This window comes from Physeter macrocephalus, chromosome 9 (assembly GCF_002837175.3).
Source record: "Physeter macrocephalus isolate SW-GA chromosome 9, ASM283717v5, whole genome shotgun sequence".
Taxonomy (NCBI): domain Eukaryota; kingdom Metazoa; phylum Chordata; class Mammalia; order Artiodactyla; family Physeteridae; genus Physeter; species Physeter macrocephalus.
In genome coordinates this window covers 106394807-106413883 of record NC_041222.1, presented here as the reverse complement: position 1 = coordinate 106413883, position 19077 = coordinate 106394807, and the positions used below count along the sequence as shown (strand labels likewise).

Below are 19077 nucleotides of genomic sequence, written 5' to 3'. Positions count from 1 at the left end.
ATCACCAAAAAGCCTACAAATAACAAATGTTGGAGAGGATGTGGAGAAAACATAACCCTTGTACACTGTTGGTGGGAATGTAAATTGGTGCAGTCATTATGGAAAAAACTAAAAATGGAACTACCATATGATCCAGTATTCTATTCTTGGGTATATATCCTGAAAAAAACAAAAACACTGATTCAAAAAAGATACACGCACCCCAATGTTCATAGCAGCATTATTTACAATAGCCAAGATATGGAAGCAAACTAAATGTCCATCAACAGATGAATGGATAAAGAGGATGTGGTAAATATACACAATGGAATATTACTCAGCCATAAAAAAGAATGAAATCCTGCCATTTGCAGCAATGCGGATGGACCTAGAGTATAATATGCTTAGTGAAAGTAGTCACACAGAGAAAGTCTAATAGTGCATGATACCACTTATTTTGGAATCTTTAAAAATAATACAAATGAATATACATGCAAAAAAGAAACAGACTCACAGATACAGTAAACAAACTAGTGGCTACCAAAGGGGAAAGGGAAGGGGGGAGGGGCAAATTAGGGGCATGGGATTAAGAGATACAAGCTACTCTGTATAAAATATATAAGAAACAAGGATATATTGTACAGCAAGGGAATTATAGCCATTATCTTCTAATAACTTGTAATGGAGTATAACCTGTAAAAATACTGAATCACTATGCTGAACACCTGAAATTAATATAGTATTGTAAATCAACTATACTTCAGTAAAAAAAGGATAAATGCATGACCTTCATTTTAAAAAAAAGGACTTTAAAATAGTTATTCTAAATCCAATCACTGTCTAACATTTAAGTGTCATATGATGAACAATACAAAACAGCAAGTTAATTTATTTAGAGCAGGGGTCCCAACCCCCAGGCCATGGACAGGTACCGGTCCATGGCCTGTTAGGAACCGGGCCGCACAGGAGGAGGTGAGTGGCGGGCCAGTGAAGCTCCATCTGTATTTACAGCCACTCCCCATTGCTCACATTACCGCCTGAGCTCCACCACCTGACAGATCAGCGGCATTAGATTCTCAGAGGAGCGCGAACCCTACTGTGAACTACGCATGCGAGGGATGTAGGCTGCGCGCTCCTTATGAGAATCTAATGCCTGATGATCTGAGGCGGTGATGCTAGTGCTGGGGAGCGGCTGCAAATACAGATTCTCATTAGCAGAAAGGTCTGACGGCACAGAGACCATCATAAATCCCTTGCTTGCAGACTCACATCAAAACCCTACCAGTGAGTGGCAAGTGACAATTAAGCTGCATCTAACGGGGTAGACTGGACATAAGGAACACACTTCGGGTGTCACTGTCTCCCATCACCCCCACATGGGACCATCTAGTTGCAGGAAAACAAGCTCAGGGCTCCCACTGATTCTGCAGTACGGTGAGTTGTATAATTATTTCATTATATATTACAGTGTAATAATAATAGAAATAAAGTGCACAGTAAATGTAACGTGCTTGATTCAGCCCCAAACAACTCCCACCCCACTCCCCACTCTGTGGAAAAACTGTCTTCCACGAAACCGGTCCCTGGCGCCATAAAAGTTGGGGATGGCTGATTCAGAGAATTCAATATACATTTTACAACCAGCTTAGTGAGTTGATATGTTTAGCTGCTTTACATTTTTTTCCAGGCTAAAGGAATTACTGCAGGCTTTATGATCCAGAACTCGGGGTCCTCATGCCCTTTCATTTGTGTGGCAGAGAAAACCTGGTACTGCTTCTTGAGGAGTGCATTAGCCGGCATGATTGGTGGTGCTTTTCAGGGCAATGGCCTTCTGGGTAGGCATGTGTCCTTCTGAAACCACTCAGCTGTCACAGGACGGTGTCAATTCTACCTCGTGGCTCAGCTGACGGTGCTTTTTCTCTACGGAAGGGGCAAGTTTTCCAAATACCTGTCAAGCAAGGCTAACTCCCAAGCACACTGTTGCTGACTACTCATGAAAAGCATCTTGAAACGATACTTGGGAGAACTGCCTGAAGGATGCAGTCTGAGTAGGAACAGAACTAGTCTGATACGCTCCACAGATTCACTCAAATACAATCATTTTTCTGGCCTCATGCCATTAACTTCCACATGCCATATTATGAGAAAGGGTCCTATGAAGTCCAAATATTGTAAAAGTTACTGAGAATGTTTTCAGGCCATAACAGGGCTGTTTTATAAAATGGTGTCCAAGATTTCAATTAAATCAGGAATATACAAGTTCCAGATAATGTTTATATTTTAAATATTCATTTTGATAAAAATATTTTATATATATATAAAAAAACCCCATGTTTTATAGTAATAAACACAACTGACAGACATTTGCAAAGACTAAGACTTCAGTTTTTCACTGAGGTCTGCGGACTTAGATTCTTGGAGTCTGAAAAAGTATTCTCCCCTTTAGAGGACTCCACATGTTACCCTAGTATGAGGAACACTGTATCATAGTCCCCTTTTTAAAAGAATCACTGGACATTTTTCCTTTGTTTCAATACCAAAAAGAGCTGTCCTCTGAGTAACGGACATATTTTGTCTCAAGCAATTAGTTAGGTTTCCTGCTTTGCTACAAATCTCAGCACCAAATTTGTGAATTATTTTCCCAAATTGCAGAGACCCTTTGACCATGAACTTTCTGTTCCTACTTCAACTTGGCTTAATATTATATTGCTTGCACTCATTTGCCTGAGGTATTCATTTGCCTGACTTGCTGACTTTCCCAAACACTTGTTTTTAACTTAATTTCAGTTTGTTCTGTGTGTGTGTGTGTGTGTGTATAAACACACACACACACACACACATATATATACACTGCACTATATATAATGTAGTTAAACCTTTTTTGGGGGAACAAGATGGAATATAAATAAATCTTATGAAAATTTGTACTGCCAAAATTACGCATCAAAACTTTAAATCCTTGACTTTAGTCTACAAATCATACCTTTAAAGTAACAGTATTAATTTTTAACAAATATTTTTAGAAATGAATTCTTGTTCAAAATATTCCAAATCAGTTTACAAACTAATTATACAAATTAGGCTCATTACTGTATGGTAAGTTACTGAAAAAGATCACATATCATTTATCTTGATTACCCACTTCATTCACTAAACTTGGTTGCAAGTAACTTTAAGCTTTTTCCAAAAAAATTAAATGCTCTCAGAATAGACTTATATCAAGAGAGACAATCAAAAGAATCTGGTATATAAGCTGTCAGGGAATTTCTGAAAGAGAAGTTTCAAGATATTTTGTGTAATGGAATACCTTCATTAGAATAAGTCTGTATCTCTGCTTTGAAGACACTAAACGTTTATTTGGATAAATACGTTCTTATATTTTTTCCCCAAAGTGGAATTATTTTATTGTCCTTTGACATTTTTTTTAATAAAGAAGAGCTCCCTTAAATTTCTATTGATAGGTTTCAGAGCAACCACCATAAGCATAAAACATGATTCTGTTTGTGCCTATTTCTGATAATCTGAACTACTACATAGTGAAGCACACAGGCAGCACTAACTGCTGGCTTATAAAAAGGACTGGTTTACATTCAATCTATTCCTTGCTGCTAATGGCCTGAACTACTCCTTGGCAGTTATTCTGTTAGCTTAAGAAGAAAAGTAATGAAAATGCAGTGGGGTCTGAAGCTGTAAGAGTACTTACTGGACTTCCCTGGTGGCATAGTGGTTAAGAATCCGCCTGCCAATGCATGGGACACGGGTTCAAGCTCTGGTCCAGGAAGATCCCATATGCCGCGGAGCAACTAAGCCTGTGAGCCACAACTACTGAGCCTGCGAGCCACAACTACTGAGCCCGTGTGCCACAACTACTGAGGCCTGTGTGCCTACAGCCTGCGCTCCACAACAAGAGAAGCCACCACAATGAGAAGTCTGCACACCGCAACAAAGAGCGGCCCCCGCTCACCGCAACTAAAGAAAGCCCACGCACAGCAACGAAGACCCAACGCAGCCAAAAATAAATAAATAAAATAAATAAATTTTTTAAAAAAAGAGTACTTACTCTACCTGAAGATTTTCTAGTTTCAATTTAATGATGACTATTAGAATTTTAACAAGACTTTTACTTCCATTAAAGCAACTCAAAAAACATTTTTTGCTGAGCTTACAGTTAATGTAAATAAGTCTACATAACCATAAAGTTTCTCCCCAAATAAAAAGCATTCTTGAGTTGTGATTTTAGCCGACTTAATTTTTCATGAGTCAAAATGTCAACTATTTTAATAAAACCCTCGCTCTGAAATACTTGACCTGAACACCCCTCTGAACACGAAGTCCGGGTCCTCACCAACTCACGCCAACTGCCTCTACCATTTCCATCAGGTGCTCCTGCTGCCTCTTCCACTATGTCAGTCCTTTCACTTCAGAAACCTTCACTGGTTTCCTCCATGTGCCTTACACATTTCACAGGGTCAATCACAAAGACTAATTCTCAACAGGAAGCTCCTAATACAGTCAGTCTAACTCTAACACACATGAATCGCTGGTTTGTTCTTTTCCCTAGAAGTCACACCCTCTACGTTTCTTTCCATTTTTCCCAGTTTGATCTCCCTTCTCTAATTCCTACTGCACTGAAAACATTTCAGAATGAGCACTTCTACGTATAGTTTTACACTTCCTTTCCTATCTATCTGTCTTATCTCCCAAGGAAACTGTATACAACATGTAAGCACAGACCATGCCCTTCAGTGGCCACAGAAATGAAGTACCAGGCCCACGGGGGCCTCCATAAACACTCTGAAAACCCACCACAGTGCATGAGCTTGGAGGTCATGCTCCATCTGATAGCAAAGGAAACAAACTCGAGACAAAATAAATCACCTTGTGTCATGTGACCAGCTTGTCAGAGTCGGGACTGTAACTCTGGTCTCTGGGTTCCATGCTTAGTGCTCTTGACCAATTTAAGGGGAAAAACATTTTTAACTTTAATAACTTTTAATAAAGCCCTAACACATTCTGAGTGATTCTATTGGTAAATATTTTCCAAATATAAAAATGGTTTACCCTCAAATCACTGTAGATGAACTCTACTTACTCTCAACAGAAGAGATTACATTTGATTCTAGTTAGGAGAAATTTTACGTATGTGTCTAAAACTTTAATTCTGCCTCCTTATTAATAAAAAAGTATTCTAATTTCTAGAGCTGTCCAATAAGGAGGCTTTTAAAAAATATCATTCAAAATGTTACTTGCAAATTAAGTTAAAATACTGACTTAAAAAACTTAAGCCAATAAAAGCTTATGCCAGAATCAGTCAAAGAGAAGGACACAGTTAATTGCTTAAAAGTACTAGATATAATTCCAATATAGATTTCACCAAAATGCATGTGATATAAGCTCATCAATTTACATATGTCACTTTATTTTTGGCACATTTATTTAAAATATAAGGCTGTGAGGAAATCTCACCTTCTTGATAGGCTCCATCTGCCATAACTAAATGAAGAATCTTGGAATAAAGATGCTGATGTTCATTTCCCAAAAGCTTCTGAACTACTGTTGAACAAATCTCAATATTTTCATCTTCATCTTCATGAACAGCCTATACCAAATTTCCAAATATAAATTAATATTTGAATGTTAACCTCCTCTAATTGGAGACTTTGTTTATTATTTATAATGGGTCTACTGACCAATAAAAATCACTGACATTTCACTAGTAATTCAAACAGAGCATATTTCAAAATTAAATGTTTTAAGTGACATTTTACTCACTTTTATTTTCTCGTAAACCTCAAAGAACTTTTCGAAGCCTATTTCCTGCTCTAGGTGAAGCCTTAGTTCCTCTAAATGATTAAAGACACTGTCGTATTCACATTCACTAGTTATCTCACCATCACTGTTATCTAAAAAACATAAATAAAAAAGAAGACATTTTATGATTTAAAAGACTGAATAAAATAATTCTTACCGTAACTGATTAAAATCCTGTGTCACGTGAGTATTGTCATTGAGATAGACTACTTGTACATTCAATATAAAGTTTCTGTCATTATAATACTTGTCATTTATATAGGTAATCAATGTACGTATATATAAATTTGTCTTAACAGGAATGTTACTTTAGAAATCTTTTCTCTTATAGACATAAACAGTGAGTCAGGTTAGAATAAAAACTATTCCAAGAGATGTCACTGAATTTAGCTAAAAAAAAAAAAGGAAAAAGCATACCCATATGTTCTGCACTGAGGCAACCAACTCTATTTTTAAAAACTTGATATTAAACATGGGGCAAAACATGAACGAGCATACAGATGACCTAAGATGTATATCATAAAACTTGGAAGGCACTTAAAAAGTATTATAAATGCTTTATATCATGTACATGCCCAAGGTAATTTGAAAAATTCTAGTAGAAGAAAAATTAATGCAGAATCATTCTTTTTCACATTACCTCTTCTTTTCAGATAAATTGTTATTTAAATACACAAATTTTCTATGCATCTTAGGGTCAATGATATGAACAAGGAACTGTTTTCAAACCAAAAAAAAAAAACAAAAGGTGTCAAGGTTTTAAAAACTCTTTCAGTTTAACCCTGCTGGTTAAGCACTGTATGTGGAAGCCCTTTGTAAAACATAAAGGGCTAAGAAAACTAAGTTACTATCTTTCTTACTAGGAAAATAAGTCAAGAAGTGGAGGATAACAGGATAAAAACGCTTCAAAAAAGCATTTCCATACTTTAGTGGAAAAGAAATGGGACAACTATGCATGCAGACTGTGTGAAAAGAGAGAGTGAACGCAAGTCAGCGACGCAGAGCAGGCTTCAGCCTCACTTAAGGCTGGAAGGGGATCGTGTCGGAGGCCAGAAAGAGACACTCTGCTTGCAGTGTGGGCCACCACGCACCCGAGTGCCACTCCTCGTTGAGAGCGCTCTCGCTGCTAGGGCTGTCGTCCTCATCGCCCGCGTCCGTGCCGTTGGCAGCCTGCTCCGCGTCGCTCGTCTTCAGGCCCGACCCCTCCTCCTCGCTGTAGTCCTCCCCAGGCTGCTCCCGCAGCAGCTGCTCCATGGACGCCTGAAGCTCTTGTAAGTCTGTGTCAGCCTCTTCAAACACACTGAGGATTGACAATTAAATGGAACGTTACCAAAACTTTACCTTTCTGAAATTTTACTTCAACTCAATATACATGCGCTCCTTCCTACTTAAAAGTACTCGTTGTGGGTAAAAAGAAATCTGAAAAAACACACAGTTTTTAACAAAGGAAATGAGGATTCCCACAATTGATAAATAAAGCACACAACACATCTTCTGGAATACATACGACGGAAGATGACTTGTATAAAATGGTCCTGATTTGTCAGAGAGAATCATATAACTATCAACGTTATTAATTCCTTAAGTTTTGAAAGAATGCTTCAATATTGAAGAGCCAGACTAAATATTTTTCTTTCATGTAGATTTGAAGGTTCAGCAAAATCTTGGTGTGGATGTGCGACAGCTGTGCACCAGCCTCACTGCGGGGGTCTTGCCCTCCAGGCACTGCCCAGAGTATTCATTCTACTTTTGTGCAATTACAGATGCTGAAATGAACTGATTTATGCAAGTAATATCTTACATTCATATAATACCTTACTTATTAAAGCTGTTTATCCTACTATTTAAATTTTATCCATACAAAACTCACTTTAGAAACATGGAAACTATGAATCAAGGTGCTCAAGTGACTTGTCAAGACCACATGGTCAATAAATGACAAAAACGAGACTGAGATTTAGGCCTTCTGACCACGTCTACAAGACCCAAGAAGCACACTCAGCAGCTCCATTCCCCCGAGGAGCTGCTTCTTTCTCCCTGGGGCACGCAAATGGAAGAACTTGTAGACTAACAGTTAATTCGAGTTTTAGATACATAAAGTCCTCTGAAAGATTAGGGACCCACAGTGAGGATTTCAATAGTGAAAAAGCGATATTAAGCAGAACACAAGGCTGATGAAGCCCTTTCTTAAAGTTTAGACTCTAATTGAATAAACAAATACTTACTGAAGAACTAAAACATAAATATTATTATGTGAGACCTCATACAAAATATTCATTAACAGGAAAATAATTTTTAATGTAGAAATATCTTTATTTTGTACATATGTGTTCAAACTCCTACACTTTGACTTTGCAGCAATTAAAGAAAAGCAAACATCATCTAATTAGAATGAGAAGGACAGTGTCTAATCTTCTGGATCATCCTTCTAGGAGCATTTAGCTTAATATTTAATTACCAGACTTACATACCACGCACATCTGCTAGGTACCATTGCTATGTGACTAGGCATTAACCTGTTGGTAAAATCTTCCTGTAGAGGAATTAGTTTCCACCACAGATGGTATTAAAGCAAGTGGGATGCTAACTATGCCAGTGTAAGAAAAGTGTAAGAGGATTAAGATTTTTTATGAAATGAGCACTCAAAAAATTGACTCAGGTACTTTAAACCCGGGTCCTGAATTTTCTTTTTAATAGGTTTTCTTATTATATGACCATAAGTAAAGTTTGGATCAAAAAATGCATATTTTCCAAAGAAAAATGTCAAGTGAAATTTCCCTATATGCATATGGAGTAACTTACTTGGAAAAAAACTTACTTTTCAAACTTAAAAAATAACATTAAAAGCTTCTAACTTAAATTTTAAAGTAAAATTCTGTCATCAACTAGTAATTAAAAGAATATAAGCCACAAATAAGCTATATTCACTCAGATAAAAACTGATGACTTATAAAAACTCTGAGGAAAGAACTGTTACCAAGGATTTTGTCAACCATAGAGGTGCTGAAATGTTGTCCTGTTATCCAACAGGCTTAATAAAAATACAATGTAAACTGCTTAACGACCACAGCCAAGCAGAAGAAGCAAGGATAAAAAGGTAACTTTTCCTCCAAATTTTGAGGGCACCAGCAAAAATCTACAGAACTCTATGGGGGAAAAAAAAAGTCAACCTTTATTTTATTTATTTTTTTGGCCATGCTGCGTGGCTTGTGGGATCTTAGTTCCCCGACCAGGGGTTGAACCCGGGCCCGTGGCAGTGAGAGCATGGAGTCCTAACCACTGGACAGCCAGAGAATTCAAAAGTCAACCTTTGAAAGATAAAGTTTGGCTAGAAATTTAAAAAGAAAGGGCAAGCCTTAAGAAAAACAAAAAACAGAAAATAAAATGCACCAGATGCACTGCCAGGCTCAAGAATTAGAGGGAGAAAAATCATGCGACTGATATCATGCTTTCAATTAGATCAAAACACACATTGTTTCTATTGAAAGGCAGAGGTAAAAAGGAGAAACTTAAATTCAAACAAATCAAAAAATAAATCATAAAAATTATAGCATTTTGCAACCTATTTTCCCGGTGACTTGAATACACTTCTTGAACACTCTGGTTTTATTTCCCCAAAAAGTCTGTAACGTTTGTCGGATGGGCTGAGAAGGCTGACTGATATCAAGGAAAGTGAAGGGGTATTACTGTCTAAGGAGCTGCCAATTCCCAGTTCTTTCAGAAGTGTTGGTTAAATTTTCCTCTGGGATTCTAGATTCCTCAGGCATTAATAAGAAGGGAATTTTGTGAAAGCAGTTAAGTGCAGAACTCACATGTGAGCATGTGCGCACACATACACACACACACACTGTTCCACCTGCTAACTCCCCACTGCCATGGTTTTGAAATCACAGCCGGCAGGAGACAGATGTGGACAGAGCTTTCTGGCATCTTCCTGGGGAGGAGTAGAGTAGTGAGTCCTTCAGTTCCCCACTGCAATCCCCGTACCAGGTGGCATCACACTACCAAACAGTCATTATCCTGCTGAGGTTTACTCAATTAAGCACCAGCCACATCAAGCGTTGTGATGCGTGCTCAGTAGCCAGTAAGACAGAGAACACAATGGTGACCTTGTTCTTACATTCCTAAAGTGACATTAAGTTACAGTATTTAGAGGTAGACACACATATCAAAGTTTACTTGACTGTACTTTAAAATACATTGTAAAAAGTTAAAGGAGTAGTGCAAGGTCAGCTACAGATCATGTGTGAAAACTGTGGGTGAGTCTCCATCTCTAGAACATGTGTAAATTCAGAAATCCTGTTAGTGTCGGTATCTACGAATGTTATCACGCTCACATGTCCTCAGAGTCGGAAGGTCCTTCCTTAACATGCTCATCTTCCATTTCATCCATTTCAAGATTGTCCTGACGTCCATCTCCGACAATGGGGACATCCATCAGTGTTCTGAACAGCTTTGAGAGGTCTGGAAGTGAACATGTCCTCAACATCTACAAAAAGGCAACCGATATCTTATTAGGAGTGAGACAGTGAGAAAATTAAAAAGAGAGAAAAAATTAGAAAATTGGACCTAAGAGTAATTTTGTTATTTATATATACACATCGATCATCCATTTAAAGCTAGAAGCTTCAGGGGCGACTTGCCTAAGCTGAGAACCTACTTCTCTTGAACTTCAGCTCAGTATTTTTTCAGTGATGAAAGTAAGCTTGCGAGTTCTGCTTGGGTTTCAATGTGAAGTGGACTTTAAAAGGTAGGGAGGGTGTTTATCTGGGGTGTGCACATGGAGGGAGCTGGAGCTGGAGCTGGGTCAGGCCCCGCCACCCCTCGGCCACAGCACCCCTCCTGAGTCTTCCTCTCACTTCTCGACGTCCAATGCGCTCCAGGTATTTTTGCCCAAGCTTGGCTAAGCAGCACCCCACACAACTGGTGGCCCTTAGTGTCCCTCTGCCCTAGCAGATGCTGGGTGGCCAACAGCTTAGAGCAGGGCCTCCAGTTAGTGCAAAGAAGAGCCCACTGGGGCCTCCCTGAGCAGCGGGCTGCGAGCAGCGGACTGCGAGCAGCGGACCGCGAGCAGCGAGCGCCTGTCCCACCAGAAAGGACGGCTGGGAAGACAGGCACCTCCAAGTTCACGCTGACAGCACCTGGAGCAGCAGGGTGAGGAAGAGCCCAGCACACCGAGATGAGACAGCACAACACGGCGGAGGTGCTTGAAATGTGAACCGCGTTGGATAAGACCAGGATAACAGGAACAGCCTCTGTCCAGCACCCTTTCCACAGTCGGAACGTGTCAGACACACAGGGCTACGGCACACACACATCTACAGAAGTCAGTCTCAGGGCTGGTCAACCCTAAAGGGATCGGTAAGATCTGAAACATGACTCCTAAGGCCCCAATAGGAACCCAGCACCAGATGGGAGACTGTGCAGAACACAGTTTGGCAATGTTTGGCACATTAATGAAAATGTATATACTTGGCCAATTTTATTGGTACAATCTGTTTCTGAGAATAAAAAGGAATAGACTTCTATTACTTGAACGTAATTTACATACCACAGCACTCAAGAGAAAAAAAATGGTGATGCGCTACAAGATGGTGCAGATACACTGCCTGGTTAAAGCACTTAACAATGGTACTGTCAGCAGAATTTACGCTTGACTTGTTTGTTATTTTAATGGTTTGAGCCACATATGTTATAAACCCGGGGTATGCAAAATACGCAGCCACTAACAGTTTACCCAGATAGATGCTAATCGATAAAAATAAATAGCATATACGCATTATATACCTAAATACAAGGGGACTATACAAAAGGATGCAATATTTTTTAGGCTGAGATAAATTTTACCCTGGTAAAATCATCTCAATTCTAGCTTATTCCTGTCATTAATTAAAATAAACTTCATCACCTAACATAAAATAATAGGGTTAGAAAGAAGTTTCAAGTGGTCTGTACCTCTGGGATGGGTTAACACACCCATCAGTCCAACAGTTCCCAAAGGTCCTATATTTAAAATCCTAATGTTCACAGTCATCCCTGACAGACTGCTAAAGTTTTAGACAGGATATTCATCTTCATAAGAAGAATTTTATATAAGAACACTTCCAGTTCTGTAATTCTGAGTCTACTAGATTTCTTTCATATTGTTTAAATAATATTCTATAGTTCTGACATTAATAGAAAGAAATCCTCCTGAAAATAGCTATTAATCCAGAACATGTTGCCTGAGATCTTACTTCATTTATAGTCTGACTAATTTTTTTCCAAAATTTTTTGTAGTACGCTTATTTATGCAGCTAGCATTTGGTACCATTATAAATCAAACAGGAAACCAATGTTTTAGAAAACCTTAAAACATTTTTAAAAATGCAGTTCCTTTAGATCTCTCACTGTTGGTTCTATTTTTTCTCAAAAATGAAGACAACCACATAAAGAATGAATGAATTTAGTAGTAGTTGCACTAATAGAACTTCACATGAAATTCTACTTAATTCCATCAACTCAGTTTTTCATCTGTAGTATTTTTAATATAAAATTATATGTTAGTAATCCTCTGGCTATACTATAAAATAGTTTATGATGAGCACATTTGTTTAGCTTCTGCTTACTGCAATTCAACTGTAACACTACACCCTCAAAATAGCTTCTACAAATACTTGCTCACTTCAACCCATAAACAAGGTTAAAAATGGACTTTAAAACATTAAAAAATTATGAACACTTACCAAAGGCAAAAATTACGGACATTTTCTAAGAATTGTGTTATTTGTGAATTGTACATTAATATTTACTTTCTCCCACTCTGCATTTGCTATAACAGGAAAATAAATTCTCCAGTTTTCATAGAGACCAGTCTTCCACTCTACTCCCCACACAAGATCACTACAAGGTCTCATCTTTACACTATTTCATCCTGACCTATTACAAATTTACCTTCAATAATCTTCATTTATGTGTTATACTCTCAATTTTATTAAGTCACTCTGTTACAACTTGCCTTATGAAAGCTGCCACTGTATTTATGGTGTTTCTTGTCAAAAACAGTGCAGCCCAGAAGACAATGTAAGTCTAGATCTAGTAGAAATACCCTTTCAAAGTGAAAGTGAAATGAAAATGTGTTTAAATAAACAAAAGCTAAAAAAAAATCATCACCAACAGGGACACAAGAAGTGTTAGAGAAGTTCTTAAAGTGGTAGAAAAATAATACCAGATAAAAATTCGAATTCTACACAAAGGGATGAAGAATGTTAGAAACGGTTGATATGTAAATATAAAAGACTTCCTTTCTCAATTTTTACTTTCTGTGAAGGATAATTGAATGTTGAAAGCAAAAACAATAGAAATGTATTGTGGAATTTATAATACATGCAGAAATAAAACACATGGCAACAATTCCACAAAGGACAGGGAAGAGCAGGGGAATGGAAATGTACTGTTGTTAAGGCTCTGATGCTATTCGTGACATGGTACAATATTTGAAGGCAGACCAGGATAAACTAAAGATGTACACTGAAAACTGAGAATGACCATTAAATATTTTTTAAAGTCTACTTTATAAGCAAATAGTAGAGATTAAATAAAATACTAAAAATACTCAATCCAAAAGGGAGAATAAAAGTAAAAAAGGAATGAAAGAAGTAATGAGACAAATAGAAAACAAATAGCAAAATGGTAAGTTTAAACTCAATCATAATGATAATATATTGAAAATTACACTAAATATAAATGGTCTAACCACTTTAATTAAAAGACTGTCAGAATGTTAAAAAGCAAGACTCAACTATGACAACTACAAGAAGTCTATACGAAATAAGTTTGATTAAAAGTAAAGGATGGGGCTTCCCTGGTGGTGCAGTGGTTGAGAGTCCGCCTGCCGACGCAGGGGACACGGGCTCGTGCTCCGGTCCAGGAAGATCCCACATGCCACGGAGCAAAAAAAAAAAAAAAAAAAAATTCAATCTTCTTTTCTCAGCAACTAATAGTTAATGTAGACCAAAAAAATCAGTCAAGATAAAGAAAACATGAACAACACCACTGGACTCAATTCTTGACATTTACAAAACAATTCACCCAACGACAGAAGAATCTATACTCTTTTAAGGAGATCTGTTAGTAGTAGTGGCTGCAGCAAAGGAAACTGGAGAGTGACAATGAATGCAGAGGAAAACCAGGAAAGTATGATACACAGGATGCCTACAGATAGAATGATTATAAAAGAAGGTGTATATCAACTCTGTTGAAAGAAAAGTCAAGAAAGGTGAGAGAAAAAGGTACAGGGAACTTGATAATGTACTGGTAATTGGTGATTTTGGCAAGAGCAGCTTCAGTGGAGAAGTGGGCTGACAACCACACTGGAATGTACTGGGAAGTGAGTGGTGGGGACACTGCAAAAATACAACAAAGAGAAGTGGGGTGGGAGCGGGGGAGGACGTGTGCTTACGGGAAGTTTGCCATTTATGATGGGACCTGTTAGAGCAGGTGTCCTGTGGGAATAACCCACCACTGAGAAAGACGTTCATGACGCAGGCTGGAGGGCAAAAGTAAAGGAGTGACTTCTTTAAGAAGGTGAGGGAGGTTAGGATCCAAAGCTCAAGAAGGATTTCCTTTAATAAAAAAAAGGACAAAAGTAGTATGACTTAACATTAAAAAAAAATAACTTTTAACAAAAATCTCTGTAGGAGGTTAAATTATCCCATTTTAGTAAACGGATTATATAAACGCTTATAAATAGTTTTCACCTTTTCTTCATGATTCAAAGCCACCATTATGAACACTGATTATTTACTATTTTGGCACAGCGATGAACTCTCATGATCTCAGAAATTTATGGGATAGGCAGGCATGGCTTTCTGTCCTTGCCTTAAATGGCTATAGACTGCTTTGCTTTTCCAGAGATTTATCTTGTCCCCTCCCTCTACATGAAATCTGCTTTGCTGTGAGTAAGTCCAGAGTAAGTACTTCTACAGAACTACTAAGGCTGAACTAAGGTCATGAAAGGAAATCGAGTAATCAAATGTATTATTCAGTTAAAAGTCCATTAACTTTTATAGACAGCAGTAAGTTATTTAAAAGCTCTGGGATAAAGACAACTATACACCTTTACGACAAAAGTAAGTACATGAATCATACGGTGATCCTTTTCTGCCCACTGAGGATACACTAAGTTTACACCTTTGAAAATCTGAATGCTATCAGATAAGTGAGAGAATTTAGCAGTCTCTACATTTAAGAAAATCATAAGAAAATACTCCACAAAGTAAAAACATATCCACCTGGAAAATTAAACTGAAAATCATTTTTTTCATTTAAAAAATATTTAAAAAACAGTTAAGGACAAGAGAATTGAGGTAATTCATTCATATGCAGAGTTAAATATATGAAAAATGTTCAACTCACTGGTAAAAACAGAAATATAAACTTTAAAGAGTTGATACCATTACTCATTCATTAAACACACAATTTTTAAGTAAATGATAATAGTTGGTGTTATTTAGAGTATGAACTCTCACATACTATTTATAGCACTATACAATGTTTCTTGAAGGAAAATCAGACATTATACAATATACCTTTTTGAATTACACTTACAGAAATTTATTTCATGGAAATAATTGTGGATATGAACAAAGATACAGACGAACGTGGTTATAAGAACAAAAGTTGAAATCTAAAGACCCAACAATAAAAACAGATTAAAGAAAGCATGATATAGCAGAACAATGGAATTTGTTGCCATTCAGAAGGATATGAGAGAATATTTGACAATATGACAAAATGCTGTTTTTGTAAAAATAATACTCGTAATAATTTAATAATATATACTAAATAGAAAAGCAGGTTACAAAAAGAGTATGCATAATATCCTATTTTGTTAAAACGTTACATATATGTAAAAATTACATATATGAAAAGTAATATAACAAAATGATATGTGATTACTTACATTTCTAAATTTTCTACAATGTTCTAATCTCTTAATAAGAAAAAAATTGGTTACATATTTTTAAAACAGAGAGTGAGAAAAGATAAGAGGTATGGAAAACTTTTACCAGAAAGTGCAGATGCACATCTACTAATCTTTCTAGGTACAAATTAGGCAACACGGCACTTCTATCCCTTTAAGACATAATGCTCAAGCTGAGTCTAATACTAAAAACGGAATTTGGGTTGGGAATGGGAAAGGGGGACAGAATAAGAGGGTGTAAGAGGGATGTTCTGCTCAAATAAAAGTAGACCCTATGAAGAGACCCTGCACATGGAGCCAATGAGGCAGCCTTTGTCCTAGTTGTACTCTCAATGGCAATTTCTTTTCAGTTTTGGAGAGAAGATGGAGGGTTTTTCTTGTTTCTGTTTGTTTTGATGAGTGTGTTTTCGTGTGTATGTGTTTGTGTTTTTAAGGGATTAAAACTCAATAGTATAGCTTATCAAAGAAAAATAGTAAATGTGAAATGTTATCAAATGGATAACGTTTTCCATCTGAGGAGAATACTTGCCTTTGGGTTGTTTGCATCAAATAGACCAGTTGAAAGTCCAATCAGCAAGGAATTCTGCTTTTTATTTCTTGGTGGTAAACCAGAGTGAGATCGAAGTGGAGTGGATTCTTCTGGTGAACAGAGGACTGACTGGACTTGAGAGGCTGCTTTCAAGTGTTTATGGAAAAATGGTTCTGGTTGCATAGATTCATCTACATCACACTCAGAGTGTGGAGAACCATCCACTCCAGGTTCTGTGGAATAAAGGAAAGATTACATGACAAGTCTATACAGTACTCAATGTGCTAAGTGATACTGAAAAAGTATACTATTTAACATGAATCATAGCAAAAAACTCCATGAAAAACAAAATCAAATATATATGTGATTTTATTACCTTATAAATAATCTTTAACCGGGTATGTTTTATTTTCAGAAAGGAGATTTAATTTGTTAAATTCTTCCATTATAACAGAAGTTCAAAAATGTGACACAAATGCAAGGACATGTGAAAAAGTACCGTTTAAACACTCAATAGCTCCAGGTTATCTTTGTTCCTATAGGTTAGATATTAAAAAATTGTACTTCTTATATTTTAATTAATACTATTAGAAATAAGAAGACCACTTATTTAATGTCCTGAGATACTGGCTTAGCTTTGGCAAGCAATTCTTTCTGTTTTGAACATTCAGTAAGATAACTGACCAAAAAGTTACACTGCCCACATTGCCAAACAATACAGGCTTATAAATGCAGAGTCCAGCAGCCATAAAAAAAGAATGAAATCCTGCCATTTTCAGCAACGTGGACCTGGAGAAAATAATGCTGAGTGAAGTAAGTCAGGCAGAGAAAGACAAATACTATACAATATCACTTATATGTGGAACATAAAAAATAATACAAATGAATCTATGTACTAAACAGAAACAAATTCACAGACATAGAAAACAACCTTGTGTTTACCGAAAGGGAGAGGGAGCGGGAAGGACAAATTAGGAGTATGGGGTTAACAGATACACACTACTGTGCATAAAATAGATAACCAACAAATATAGCACAGGGAACAATACCCATCTTGTAATATCTTGTAATAACCTATAAGGGAATCTAATCTGCAAATTTAAAAAATGAATCACTATGCTGTGCACCTGAAACTAACACAATATTGTAAATCGACTATACTTCAAAAAAGTAATAAAAAAATAAATGTGGAGTCCAGTGCTCTATGCCTATTATATTTTTTAGATAATTAAGGTTAGTGGTTAGCGATGCTCTCTATTAAGACACAGTCCAAATAGAACAGGTCAGTGCTAACGACCTTCCAGAGAGTAATCAGGCCAATACAGTGATGCTCACCTACATGAACTTCACTAAGGTGATCCATGCTCCTCGGGGCTCCATCTTCAGAAACTTCATTTTGCTGAATGGTGATCCTATCTTCCAACCTGCCACAAATAGAAACACCAGTTAAGAAAACATGGTTTACTAGAAATAGAAACACTCTCAAGTACAAAAGAGTGCGAGAAACAAAAAGAGTGGAACACAAGTTCACTAGAGTCCTGTGATCCCTCTTCTGAATACTCTTCTCACTTATACACACACTGTCTCTCATAAGCACAATCCTACGTTTCAGCCGTTCAAACCTTCACCAGTCACACTCATTCACAACAACCAGGCTCAACATTCTCATCCCAGTGGTTCCCAAAGTGCAGCCCCTAGACGTCAGCAACACATGGAGACCTGTGTGAAATGCAAATTCTCAGGCCCTGCCCTAGTCCTGTGAGTCAGGAACTTTGGGGGATAAGGCTGAGACAGTTGTTTTAAAATGTTGCAATGTTTGAGAACCACTTCTGTAAGCAATCAAAATGCCCCTTAATATCAGAGAATAGAAAACAATGATGATATACACTATGAAATATTATACAGCTATTTTAAAAATGAAGTAGAGATCTGTATAACCAGATATGGAATGATAGTCAAGATATATTATTAAGTAAGCAATTTTCAGACCAATTTATATTAAATGGTGTTAGGATTTGAAAAAATGCTGGGTAGCACAGTAAAAGGAATACAATAATATGCACAAAAACGTTTTAACACTTAAAGGGAATGAACTGATTTATGTAAAGAAGAACTCACAATTTTTATCTCAAAACATGCTGGGAACTAAATGGATGTATTAATTTTTTTAACACAAATATAAAAACTAGAAAAATATATTGCAAAAGTTGCCAGTAATTTATTTCTGGGGTTTTCGTTTATACGGCAGTTTTAATTCTGCTAGTACTTTTTAGTCCATTTCAAATTTAAATAATCTTTTACTTTTTCAGTTTTAAATTTTGAGCAATTTTCTATTTTTATTTCTAAAAGTTTTTCTTTATTTTTAATCATACAAGCAATACATTTCTTCATTTGAAATGTAATGTTCCTTGGTTCCTCAAAAAGTGAAACATAAAATTACCATATGCTGTGGCAATTCCACTCCTAAATATATATACTCAAAAGAACTGAATACAGGTGTGCAAACATACAATTGTACACAATGTTCATAGCAGTACTATTCAAAAGAACCAAAAGGCAGAAGAAGCTCTGGAAATGACCCACCATCATCTGCTGAATGTCGTCATCTGCTCAATGGATAAACATGTAGGGTATATTCATATAATGAATATTATTCAGCTATAAAAAGGAATGAAGAACTGATACATCCTAAAACACAGATAAGCTTTGCGAACAGTATGATAAGTAAAAGAAGCCAGATGCAAAAAGCCACCCACTGTACGGTTCCACAGGAAGTGTCAAATCCAGAATAGGC

The 19077-nt window shown here is 36.9% G+C and overlaps 1 protein-coding gene across 1 annotated transcript in view; it reads right to left on the bottom strand.

Annotated features, from left to right (window-relative positions):
* The window catches only part of NEK1 (NIMA related kinase 1), a 205564-nt gene that overhangs the window by 11066 nt on the left and 175421 nt on the right, over window positions 1-19077 (bottom strand). Inside the window, exons 29-34 of the mRNA XM_028494271.1 lie at window positions 17619-17707; window positions 16284-16516; window positions 10128-10279; window positions 6882-7090; window positions 5752-5882; window positions 5446-5578 (exon numbers count right to left, since the gene is read on the bottom strand). Of these exons, the coding sequence (XP_028350072.1) occupies window positions 5446-5578; window positions 5752-5882; window positions 6882-7090; window positions 10128-10279; window positions 16284-16516; window positions 17619-17707 (947 nt within the window). The remainder of the gene's footprint in view (window positions 1-5445; window positions 5579-5751; window positions 5883-6881; window positions 7091-10127; window positions 10280-16283; window positions 16517-17618; window positions 17708-19077) is intronic.